Below are 13,728 nucleotides of genomic sequence, written 5' to 3' on the forward strand. Positions count from 1 at the left end.
TGGATTCCTCAAATCCAGAGGAGACTTCAATATCACCCCAAGATTTATCTGAATCTCTTTTACTTCAGCCAGCAACAGGAAGCCAACATCCCTTAAATGGTGCCCATTCTAGTCCAGTCTGCTCTGCCTCCTTGCCCCTGTTTCCCAAGGATGCAGAACCCAACTGAAACTGGAATCTTCACACTGGTAACCCAGCCTTATGCCAGCAATCTTACCAAACAATCATAAATTATTCAAAAAAAGAAAGTCATGATTCAGAATGGTTTGGTTGTAAATCTTCAGTTCTCAAGTCCACTCACCAGTGGATGAGGGGAGGGTTTTTATATCTAGTAAATATCCAGATATCTTAAATATCTAAATATCTTTTATATCTAGTAAATATCTAGAAACCCAGGGTAATAAACAGTTTCAATGGAACAGAGTGGTGGAGGCAGGTACATAAGCCAAATTTAAGAGATTGCTAGGCAAGCATATGGAGGAAGTTAAAATGGAGGGATATGCGGGGGGAAGGGTTTAGATAGTTTTTAGGCGAGGTTTAAAGGTTGGCACAACATTGTATGATTCTATGAGAGTGAAATAGTTTAAAAAAAGACTTGCATTTATATACTGCCTTTCACCTCCCATTCCTTTCAGGACATCTGATAGTGCTTATCATAGTCACTGTATTAACGTAGGAAATTTGGCTGCCAATTTGCTCACAGAAAACAGCAAAATGATAATGACTAGATAATCTGCTTTACTGTTGTCTGAAGGATACATATAGAACACATCCATGTGTCCAATATGTCTCCTTCCTGTCTCCTCTCCCTGTCTCCTGTCTACAGTGATCTTTTGTGTTCATCTGAGAGCACAGATGGTGTTTTAGATTAATTGCATCCACCTCACTCTCAGAACTGCCCTGGTATGTCAACCCATATTATGTGCTCAAGCCTTTGTGCAGGGGGACCTGTGACTTGGAGTGAGGGTGCTACCGGCTGAGCCTGAGAGTCATGAGATTACGTCAGTGAGGGAAAAAACAGGGAGGGTGCAGAATGTCAATCATCTCCTGTGGAGCTGAGAACAAGCAGTAGAACTTGTTGAGGCTGTAACTAATACACTGTTACAACAGCCCACACTGTCACTCCACTCCTCCACCTCTCCTTCCACTATCACCTCCACCCCAGGAGTCCTGAGAATACCTCGTGTAGAAAAGGTGAGCTCCCCACTCTGATTGTACGCTGACAGTCACTGCACTGTCATCTCTACTGCAGAGTCCACTCTGTGTTTAGCTGAAACACATGCCAGCAACCTGCCTTTATTTTTGAAAGCAGAACAATTTATTGAAAGCAGTCCAGCATGTGAAGGCATCTTTATCTTATTGATCTGGTGTTAATATGGTGTTGATCAGTCAGATCTAGTGCAACTATTCTGTACTCTCAACATCTGTCTAACATTACACCAAGTAATTGTTTCTTAGAACCAAACCATGAAATATAATGCATCTCGCAACATTGCAAATCACAGCACCCAAGCACATCCAGGCATGGAACAAATTATTTTTGGACTATTTGTGAAGCACATTTGGTCTCCTTGCTCTTTACCATTTTTTAACTGAAGGAATGACAGAGAAACCTTCCCAACTGGTTACTGGGACTCCAATCCACTTTGTGACACTGCACTATGACCATTTAAATGGAGAGAATGGAACATCAAGGCCATGATCTTAGAGGCATCCAAACCTCTGTTGACCCACCTGGACACAAAGCAATGGAGCACAAATTTGGTAGCCTACCTTTTTTTATTCATTTGTGACTGGCTTTTGATGCTGTTTGATTATGGGTAAAATTTTAAATACATTTTACAACTGAATGGGGCCTATCTCTATTCAATTCAGCTAAAAATTACAGTAAAATCTACTTGGAAAGAAAGTTCCATTACATTTTCTGGCACAGAACTGACGGTATTATTTCTGTTGCATTGTGGTTAATATCTGCTTAAAATAAGAATGAGAATCTTGCATTATTTTATGCATAAGGAACCTCGATACCAATTTTGTACACCAGTACAAGTGGATGCTTTCCACTGCAAAACGCTTAAAACTCTGTTGGATCATTGCTTATTTTCAGTGTACTTTTTAAAGGACTTTGGTTCCAAATCAATGATTGAAGAATGCCTGGGAACTGAATCCTTTTTTTATGCAGGGCAACCCCTGTGTGGATCAAACCTTAGGCTGTTCATTAGCTCCACGTCAATAATAAGTGAGCCTGAATTAGGACAGAATCATTTAAGTAAGTGAACATTGGATTATTTTACTGGATCATACCAGTTCATAATGCACTGTCAGCTGTCCGCTGCTGATATTTCTCTCAGGCAGTAACTTTTTATAGGGAGTCGGGATTCTCCTACACGAGAATTATTAGCTATTCCTATAGCTGAATTGCGCTGGAAGGGAATGTTGCAATTCTGGGGATGATTGAAGGTAGCCTGAAACTTCCCAGGTTGGCTGAACATTTGTTTATCCTGGATGGAAAATTGGACAGACTTCAGACAGTCATAGATGAATGAGAATGCTGCTTGTGCTGTTTTAATCCTAACTCTTTGCAATGTAATAAGTGTTTCCACATGTTTCTCTCAATGTTGGTAGCTTGATATTCCATTTGACTCTTGTGCAATCTCCAATGTGGCTGGTCGAGCATTGGGTCATATCTGGAGTGCATTCATTATGCAATGAGCTGCCTTTTGGTACTAAGGCCCCAGCTGCCATTTCAGGTGAAGTTGAAAGGTGCCAGGGCATGATCAATGGAATTTTTGTGGTGCTCTGGACAATATTTATCCCGCAATTATCTGGTCATTGCCACATTGCTGTTTGTGAGACAGTGCAATTGAGTTTCCTACATAACAACACTTCAAAGGTACTTCATTGGCTGTTAAACACTTTGGGATGTCCTGAGTTTGTGCTATATAAATGCAGGTCAGATTCAGGAGTGCTAATGCTAAGCTCATCAACTATCTCTGGGTTAAACTAATTACAGCCTTAATTGAAAAAATGATAATCTTACCAAGTTTAGTTAAATAAACCCTGACATTTGCACTGATGAGTGAACAGGAAATGCAGATAGATGAAGTTTATCGTTGTTTTACCTGTTCCTGAAGAGTTTGCTGAGCTACAACGTGTCAAAGCACCTACCCCAAGTGTCAGCAAATTGCAGAGCTTCAGCCAGATTCAGCTGTAAAGCCCCTGGCTGGCTTGCTGGTCTTCACTGAGGCTGCCGACCAGAGATGTGAGATACATCAGGAACTTTGACGTGTACCTGAAGAACTGTGACCTGCACAGCCACAGATTTTGTGCTGGAAGAAGGGATTAGGTTTCGTGGCTTTTGTTAAGTGGACCAAATGGCTGCCTCCTTTGTCATAAACTGTCCATGATTCTGTGCAGATGATGGGGTGAAGGTGCAGCATTTGTGAGCTACGTCACTGAGGCAGCCAGTGGTTTCCTTAATTCCTCAAATTCTGTGCCTCAACAGTTGTGATAGGAGAAATAGCAAATGGTGTACTTTGCCCAGAAGATCAACAATAACCTTGATTTACTCTTGCTCACAAACTGATGCAGGAATATTGTCCATAATTATTCAAAGATCAACAAGTTCATTTACTTTTTTCTGTTCCACACTGAGGTGTATTTAGCAACTCAACTGTTATGAAAATTTCTGAAGAGAGTGTTTTGAAAGAGGAGATAGGCATTCATGAGTTCTTGTGTGCTTGTATGTAAGCAGTGTGTGTGTCTGCGTGTGTGTAAACAATTACTTATACATGTGTAGGAATTCTTATACAGTACATAGAACTATCTGTGTGGTGTATGCAATTATATATGTGTGTATAAAATCATTGCATGTGCTCCATTATCTATACTTGTGTAAGGTTCTGTTGTATATATGGTGTGTGTATATACGAACCGACCTCCGTAAAGCCTATTATTTTAAAAAATCGAGTTACACATAATGGTTCATACTAATGAACGGGCGGACTACTTTGCGCGACACTCAAAACACTGCGCGTTTTAAGCAGTTCGTCGGCCCGAGGGAGAACTGTTACTGCATTATTATATATATGATGTTTTAGGTAAAATATATACTATATACTAAGACAAACATTTGACTAATTGACGTTAGATGTGAACTGTACGTAACTGTTCCAACTTACATACAAATTTGACTTATGAACAGACTCAAAAAAGGAACTCGTTCGTAATCCGGGGACTTATACACACACACGCGCGCGCACACACACACGCACACACATATATATATGCGTATATGTGTGTGTATGCGCACAATTATTTATGTATAATGGTATCCATCTGTGTAATTATTTATGATCCATGTGTACACAGATACATATGTGCTGCATGTGCACAATTATTTGTTTTTGGTGTACTATATATATAACTATTTATATGTCTGCTGTGTGTACATTATTCTGTGGTTCATGTGTTCAAAGTTATATATGTGGTTTATATTTGTGCAATTATTTATTTTGTGATGTATAAACAGTTATTTGTATCTGTGGTTTCTGTGTAGAGAATTTATCTTTGCGCTATGTTGACTTGATAATTAAATGGAAATGACCTTTGTCATTACAAACTTAAAAGAACAAATGTCTGGAAACAATCTGGATATTTCAGCATTTATAAAGCCAACACATAAAACCAGAGGTGTAAAATAGAAACAGAAAATGCTGGAAGTACTCAGCAGGTCATGCCGTAATTTTGGGATCCTTTGACCTGAAGCGTTAACTCTGTTTCTCTTCCCACACATGCAGCCTGACCTGCTGAACATTTCCAACATTTTCTGCTTTTATTTTAGATTTACAGCGTCCGCAATTTTTTTGATCCTCTAACATCAGAGGTATCCACTTAATAGGCAGCAATTTATAATAATGGAACAACAGAGCAAGTTTGCTCCATGACTTTGATGTTTAAGAACTGGAGATTGAAATAAGAGATAGCAGTGCTAGAGTTCAGTGCCTTCTATCTCTCAGCTCTCTTTGCTGATTTGCTTGCATTTGTGTGTCTTCGTGTGACATAATTAAGTTGCTGTACTTTGCCGTTGTAAGGTGGATTTGTTTTGTGTTGCAAGTCATGATTTCAAGTAAATGCTTTCCAATCAAATGCTTTTTTCTTTTCAGTTTAAGATAATATTTTATACGATCGCCATGATGAGAGTAATTAATGATTTGCAAGCGATCAATCTAATTGTCAACAAGTATGACTTTCAAACACCCAAACGACAAAAATGTTGATTACCTTAATTTTTCCTTTATCCTTATGATTTTTACACTGATATTTTAGTGTTTTATTGCAAACTGTAAATGTCTGAACTTAACATAACTTCTTCCAGTGTTTCCCTTTCCTCTCATTCCTGCCAGAGTGTGCCCATTCCATTGGCGCTTTTGCCGAATGACCATTCTTTATGCATGAGCGTACACAGTCGATGTTGAGTAGCCATTTGGTTCTGGGGGAGCCACTGTTATGTTCCATCCTTTCCCCATAAGACTCGCAGACACCCTATCTGGTGGGGTATTATGGAATTTTACAGCACTAAGAGGTCACTTGCTCTAACTTGCACCACAACTCTCCAGCATGAGTTATCTACTTTTTCAGTATTCGGTGCACTTCCCCATACTCTATGTCAGAGACCTCTCTTATTTCCCTGAGCCTTTCTTTGCATCAGCAGTCCTGATACTGCCTGCTTCCCGATCCTTCCCTGTTCTTTAAACTACTCTCATTCTTAATTTCTTTGAATCAGAAGGTCCTGAGTTCAAGCTCCACTCCAGAGATTTAAGCACAACAACCCAGGGTGACAGTGTAACATGTGAGTGAGGGAGCAATGCTCCGTCGAATGAGACTTTAAACTGAGGCCTTGTCTGTCCCCTCGCATGGATCCATCTGAGATCTTTTGTAGAAAAGGCAAGAAAGTCTCCCCAATGTCCAGATCAATGTCTATCCTTAAATCAGCATCACCCTAAACAAATTATTGAGTCACTATCATATACCTCTGTGGGATCTTGCTGTGTACAGATTGGCTGTCACATTCCTTACATTCCACATCAATAAAGGTGCCATTGAGGTTCCAAAAGGTGCTATTTAAATGTGTGTTTTCTATAAGTGCACTGTGATTTAGCTTTATGTAATTATCACCAAAGGCATTACATGCTCTCCCCATCCCACTATCTTTAGCACCTCACTTGGTCAGACTCTTTTAGATCCTACCACACACTGCCCTCCAATTCTGCATGCCCACCTGTTCTTTTCAGACATACAATGGGCTGCTGTACAGTCCCATGTGTACAACTGTTATCCCAAAGCTCACTCCAGCCTCCCACAACACGTACAGGTATGGTCTTACCGTGATAGCTATACAGGTATACCTGTACAACACATAGAGGTATGGTCTTATGGGGCAGCCAACCTGGTACAGTAACCACGTACAGATATGTCCTACAGTGGTTACTGTACCAGGTTGGCTGCCCCATAAGAGTTGTGAGATTCAACTCAAGAAACCTGACAATTTCTGTGCATGTTGTTTCTCTCTCTGCTCAAGGCCACCTGTAACTCAGCTTAAGCTTGGGAAGAAGTAGGCCAGCTCGTACTTTGAGTTTTTATTGCTGTGTGCCCATCAATGCATTTGCCAAGCAATTGATCTTGGGAAGGCAAAAGCATTCATCCTTATCATTTGGTTGAGAAGTTCTCTTGGTACATGGAATAATTTTATCACATGGATGTTCCTTCCAGTGAAGTATCATCAGGACTAACCAGATAAAAATCAGGAAACATTTGGCTCCCCTTCTGAGTATTGGCACAGCACCTTGAGCATTGGTCCAGCAAGATCTTGACCAGTTTGAAAGATTTCTTTACTTCACTCCACTTAAGAACATTTTGGTGGCTTTTCTTACTGGCTGATTGTGTAGCCATCACCAAATCTCTCCTGAAGTAAACTACTCCAACTGGCTGCTCTCTGCCATTGCTGAGCCTTTGGCTGTTTGGACTCAAAGCACTGGAATTTCTTCTCATTCTCCCTGTTTTTTTTCCATATGCCCCCTATTGACCAGGCTATTGATCACTTGTTCTAATATCTGCTGATTTGGTTCAGTGTCAGGTTTTGTTTGGTAATGGGAACATCCTATCACATTAAAGGTTTGACATAGTGCAAACTGTTACTGTTACAATGATATTTTTTGACCTTTGTTCTACTTCAATACAAACAAATAATGAACAAGGTGATGAAACAACTGGGCAACTTGAAAAAGACTTTCCTTGAGACTGTGAAACCACCCATAATCTCGCACTAATTAGCAGCCACCACAGGGTGGCCAGAGAAGCAATGAGTTTTATCCTGCTCTGTAAGAGTGCTTGAAGAGGAAAACAAATCACCAATCCACACAGAAGTAAAACCATGAATAAGGGAAAGCAGTTTATGTCATTGGATACCTTCTTATGCAACATTGATCAGCAGTAAATACATATGCTTTTGGTAACTGAGTGACATTGCTTTGTGATCTCTTGTAGCTGGTGAAGCTGTGCAGTGGGATGATCGAAGCAGGGAGAGCGTACACCACGGCCAACAAACACTTCGTCAATGGCATCCGAGACCTTTCCCAGCAGTGCAGAAAAGATGAGATGATATCGGTAAGAACGAAGTTTGTTTATAAATTGGGTTATTCACCAAGGTTGCTCCTGAAATGGGGAAGATGGGTGAGATATTAGGCCCCTTCAGATGAAGGGACGGGACAGAGGAGGCACTGAGCTTCTTCAGAAGTGGAGATGGGATTGTGAGGCACTGGATTCCGTTAGTGATGAAGGTGGGATGGATGGCTACTACGGAAGTTGGATGGTGGGCTCCGTCAAAGGATACAGGGAATTACACGGAATGAGAATGAGATTAAAGAACATTGTTGAATACTGCTGTTATCTGTTCAAAATGATTGTTTTATTAAAGACAGCAGTCACTTTCTTGTGCAAGTCAACATTTCAATCTTGCTTCCTTTAGGAGTGCCTCCAGAAGTTTGGAGAAAGCTTACAGGAAATGATTAACTACCACATGGTAGGTGTTGGCTTCTTTCATCTCCTGATTGCTGTCAATTGTAAGTCTGAAGGATTGTGGTTAAAAGCAACTTCAAAATCACTGGGGCTTTAATGTGGAGTTGTGCGGTGTCCCGTCTCAGTTTGAGTGTGCTGGTTCTGTGAGTGCTCAGCAATGACACTCCAATCTGATCAGCGTGCAGTGTAAGCACAAAACATGCTTAACATGTGGATTCCAGTAAATGTCAGTCCAGCCAGCCAAACCTCAAGCCATTCCCAGGAACCAAGATCATCTATGAAAATATGTCACATATTTTTATCAAATGGATTAAATTAGCTCCCTCCTCAAATACTGAAAATGGCTTGCTGAAGGATGGAGACTTGCACACATCACCATCAATGAACACATCACCATTAATGGCCCCAACTTTAAAACTAGGCATGACTTTAATCCTTCTTTCTTTTCAACTTAATATCAATGGTCATAACCAGCTTAATCCAGAAGAAAACTCCACTCCCAACACACTGCCAGACTGAACCCAATACAGTGAAGCATTCAACCCCTCCTTCCGCGAATACTGTCAGCTTAGTTGATACACTCAGGCCCTCCGTACAGGCTTGAACCCATGACCTTCAGACTTGGGACAAGAATGTCACCTCAAGTCACGGCTGGCATGATTGAATTCTGTGCCGGTGCGTTGAACTGGAGATGATACTGTGATAAGAACAAGAACAGGATACCATTTAACACAGTAAATTTTTTTTTACCACTATGCCCAAACTGTGTGCAAGTGATGTATCCCTCAATAGATATCAGTTAGTACATTCAAGGGTCAGCTAATGTATTCTTCCTGTAGACTTGGAGGTGTTTGGAAGCCCATTTCCCCAATGTAAGAAAAATCTGCAGGGAATAATTGTTTTACCTTTTTATAATCTGGTGAAGATTGTTTTACATCTGTAAGCAGAGTATTATGCCTGAAGAGCGATGGACTCAAAACTTCAAATGATATAGGTAGCTTTCATTAGAATTGGCCCCATCCCAACCAACAACTATAGACTGTGGTAAATATTGCTCTTTCATCTTGGAGGCTGTTGAGCTATTAGAAAACATGCAAATTTAAATGTGATTTGTCAGCAATTCAGACAAGAAATCTCTGCTGGCCTAAAGATAGAAAGTGCTAGAAACACTCAGCAGGTTAGGTAGTATTTGTGGAATCAATATGCTGCTTGACCTGCTGAGTGTTTCCAGCATTTTCTGTTTTATGCAGATTCTCAGCATCTTCAGTTTGTGTGATTTTTCTGTCTCCACTGGTTGTTGTTTCGAAAGCAATGTTAGGTAGCAGCTTCGTGATTGGCAAGAACGATGGTGGCAGCTTGGATTTATTCTGCGACCACCTTACAGGGGAAGTAAACAGATCCTTTGATGCTTCTTCATGAAAGTTTGAAACGTTTGAGTGTGGATATCACAATCTTTGTATTGAGGATGGTTTGTGATTCACCCATTGATGCAGCGCTTTCCAGAAACTCATGCGCCCGAGTAAAAATGGACAACTTATTCCAGGTTTATTGTGTTGAAGCTACAATGCCTCATCATCTCCTGCTCTTAACTCTTTCCTTCCTGAGACCTTGTAACATTGCAGTACCTCTGACAATTTATGAACCTCTAAATCCCAACCTCAGCTTAGGTTACGTTGCTCCTGAGCCTCTCTCACTCTTTCCATGCTAAAGTCCTGCACTGTAGACTTGGCTGTTTTCCCCATTCTCATATCAGGGCCATATCTTTGGACTATACAGCATTAATTACTTTAAGTAACATAAACCTTGGGCGACATCTAAATGAAGCAGGACTTCATGTCCCCTGTAGTCTGTGATTTGCTTTTTTCAGATCTGGTTTTGATTGTACAAGCTTTGGAGGGACTTTCTATTCATTTACAGGACACAGTCAAGTTTATGGCACATCCTACTAGTGCTTGAACTGAGCTACTTTATTAGGCTGTTTCATAGAGCGGTTAAGCGTCAATCACATGGTGTGAGTCAGGAGTCACATGGCACATTGGTGCAACAGTTAGTGCTTCTGCCTCAGAAACCTAGGTTCAATCCTGACCTCAGATGCCATTCGGCTGGGGTTTGCATATGCTCCTTGTGCCCAGTGGCTTTCTCAGTTTACTCCCACGTTCCAAAGATGGGCTGGTAGGTACCCGGTTATTGTAAATTACCCCCCTAGTGCAGGTTAATGCCAAAAGAATCAAAAATGGGAGGGGGTGGGGGTGAGTTGGGAATGTGAGAGAGAATAAGTTGCTAGGCCATAGAGAAACAAGAATAGGGGGAATGGAATTGGTGGGAACCAGCATGTATGTGATGGGCAGAATGTTATAATAGGTAATTAGTGTTAGGTAAAGATTGGGTAAGGACAGCAGATTTCCTTCCCTAAAGGTCACTAGTAAACTAGATGAGGTAGTTTCATAGTCTCCATCAATGAGGCTAGTTTTTTACACCAGAATTAACTTCATTTAAAACCCCCAGCTGCCCTGATGGGATTTGAACTTGTGCCTTCAGATCATTGGGTCAGACCTCTGGATTACTAGACAAAGAACAATGCTCTTCCATGAGACCCTGCCCTGCTGAGTTCCCAATGAATGTTGATTGGTATCACCTCTTAAGCACCATGATTCAATGACATGAAGCAGTTTGACTCCCTGTTTCACTTACCACTGGGCCTCATAAGGTGAAGTGGGCCTGAAGAACAGATGGCAAGGCCACAAGCCAGGCATTCACTCGGTGTCAGCAAGGAGCAGCAGGAAGTGGGTGAGAAAGCTCAAAAAATAAGTAAACAAAATAAACCTCGTTTAGGATTTCAGCTCATCCATGCTCAGCTTCCAGGTCACATTTCAATCGAGGCTTGCACAGCAAGTCTAAATATAAATATAACCACTTACTCTGTTTAAACAGAAAGATAAAACCTGACCTTTCCAGGGAAGCTGAGTTTGTAATATTTATCATGAACATTTTCTTTAACCAGACCTGGCGTTGTCACTGCAAGTGGGACTTTACTTTTATCGTCTCCCATGGCCTTCCTTTGTACAAGTTGACCCTGCTGCTCAGGTTGCAATACCTGCAAAACCAAGCCAGTCAGGTGGAGTGAAGCCACCAATGCAGGAGTTGCAGTGGGATTGTACCCAGTGATGCGCTCCATTGCTGATTCTGTTGGACTTTGAGGTTGGCGAGAGGGCATCTCATTAACATGGGGCATCTGTGTGCACCCTGATATCCCCCTGTCATTGGCTGCTGGCTGCTCCTGGAAGAGGTTGCCCCTACTCCCACTCCCTCCTCAAGACTCCTACTACCCCAGCTGACAAGAGGGGCCATTCTGTTTACAATACGCACACAAGAAAATCATTATTATCCTTCCGTCATTTGTTTTGTAAAGTAAAAATATGACCCAAGAGACTGTCATGATCTCAGAAGGACCCAACATGCCTTAGAGACAAAAGTTTGGCTACTCTTGTGACATAGGAATATTAGCAGCCAAACTGTAGACAGTAACTTCCTACAAATAGCTGTGAAATAATGCACAGGCAATCTTTCTTACTCATTCTGGTTGGGGATTAAATGTTGGCCAGGACATCAGGGAGAAGTTCACTGCTTTCTCCAGTACGTTGATACTGGTGGATCTAAAACCACCAGAAGACATCAAACAGTGCACAACAACTTCAGACAGTCAGGCTGGAGTATGTATTCAAGTCCCTGATGTGGGATTTAACCTTCTGACCCTTTGGCCCAAAAGCAAGCATGCTGCAAGCTGAGCCACAACTGATCTATGACGTGGCCCTGTACAAAACTCTCGAAATGGGTGGGATTTGGTGCAGCATTTATCCACAGTTTAACCAGTTTCTTGCTTGAAAAAATAAGTTTGAATGCAATCATTTTCAGCAAAGTGATGATTCACAGTTCCCTGAGGAATCTTGACCCCAGGTTCTCTCCCGGAACAACTGAACAGGACGAAAATTAATACCCGTGAAACAACAAGCTTCTTTCCTATTTACGAGGTAGTTTGAAGGAGTTGTGTTGACCAACCAGGGTTTGCTGCGTCAGTTTGGGAATGTTAAACATTTTGTGGTCTGAGCATTAAAAAAAAACAACTGCTTCCTATTTAAATGAGCCTGAACAGAGGTCAGATGTGACCAGAACCACAGGCTGCACCAGAACCCCCAAATAATACTTGCATCCTCTACTCGGACATAAGGAATAGCCAGCTGGGTGAAACATTGGAGAAGTACCCAGGGGTCCTTGCAATAACACAAGTTAGTCCTTTAAGAAAGAAGTAAATTGGCAGTAGATAAATAAAACCATAGCTCTTTTGGAAATGCACACTATCTGCTGCATGGTTTGTTAGGGTTATTTTTTGACGCCCTGCTTTTTTTTTCTGCAGTGCTGATGTCTGAGGCACAGGTTCTCAGATCTGTTTTTCCTCTAGTTTACCAGGGCTCATATATATACCATAGGCACTGAGTGTGGGAGAGTGTTGGTGGGAGGATCCCAGTTTAATTTGACCATTCCCTCATCTGATGTCACTACAGCATGACTTCCACCAGAGACCTTAATCCCTCTCTGACCATGGGTTGGATAACTGCTCAGAATTTGTTATCCACTAGTTTTTCAGAGGTGCAAAAGGTGTATTTTAAAGTCACAAATCAGGTGGAGTTTGTTGGAATTATTACCTGCTGCAATTTTACACTTCAATTTGATAGCTGTGTAATTTATGCATTCCTTTGTTCCTTCTGAATAAACATTCAATTTAGCATGTCCCCTGCATGTAAACAAGGGCTTGGTTTTACTGTTAAATATTCCAACTCTGCACATTCAGAACAATTACCTGCAGATTGTGATTGATAAAGGATAGTGGTTATTTTGGAGTTGCTATTTCTGCATTGTGTTGTTTCATTCTAATTTATGCTCTTTTGCTTGTATTTTGTATTTTTTTGGAACAGTATGATGATAGCTCTTGATGTTCACAAGAAACTCCAGGAATGTTTCTCATAGAGAAATGCACTGTAAATTAACACAGGCCCAGAACACAGCAGAGAATATTCTGCCCTTTCTCCAAGTAGTGACATGTTGTCTTTCATGTCCACCTGTGAGAGCAGGCATAGCCCTTGTTTAACTCTCTCACTGCAGTGAACTATAGTTTGTTTCGCCAAACAACAATGTGGTTCCACTTAAACTCCTGCTGCAGGGCATTGAATGTAAGTGTTTAACGCCTATGATCTCACCTCGGAAACAGTAAGTTCTCAGTCACTAATTGCATTGTGAGACTTGTTTGGTATCTTTAACTAAATCTGACTCGGGAATATTCACTGGGGTCAAAGCGGGTTCCTGATATCTCTGTATTCCATCGGAAAATCAATGCTTAAGGCCTTAAAGTTACACTCTGGAAATGCACATACAAGTATCACTATATATATTACTATATATTATATAATATATAATATACTATATATTGTATATAATATAGTAATATATATATTACTATATATTATATAATATATAATATACTATATATTGTATATAATATAGTAATATATATTACTATATATCCTTTAGCCTGTAAACTAAATCAAAATTCAGTTCAATTAGAAATCAAATGAGTTTGTTAAGTGTCTTGACAACAATAT

General features: G+C 40.8%; 1 protein-coding gene across 1 annotated transcript in view; it reads left to right on the forward strand.

The window, feature by feature from the left end:
* Positions 1-13,728, forward strand: part of acap3b (ArfGAP with coiled-coil, ankyrin repeat and PH domains 3b) — a 254,796-nt gene that overhangs the window by 135,702 nt on the left and 105,366 nt on the right. Inside the window, exons 3-4 of the mRNA XM_052039028.1 lie at positions 7,544-7,663; positions 8,025-8,078. Of these exons, the coding sequence (XP_051894988.1) occupies positions 7,544-7,663; positions 8,025-8,078 (174 nt within the window). The remainder of the gene's footprint in view (positions 1-7,543; positions 7,664-8,024; positions 8,079-13,728) is intronic.

The sequence above is a fragment of the Pristis pectinata genome, chromosome 26 (genome assembly GCF_009764475.1).
Source record: "Pristis pectinata isolate sPriPec2 chromosome 26, sPriPec2.1.pri, whole genome shotgun sequence".
Taxonomy (NCBI): Eukaryota; Metazoa; Chordata; class Chondrichthyes; order Rhinopristiformes; family Pristidae; genus Pristis; species Pristis pectinata.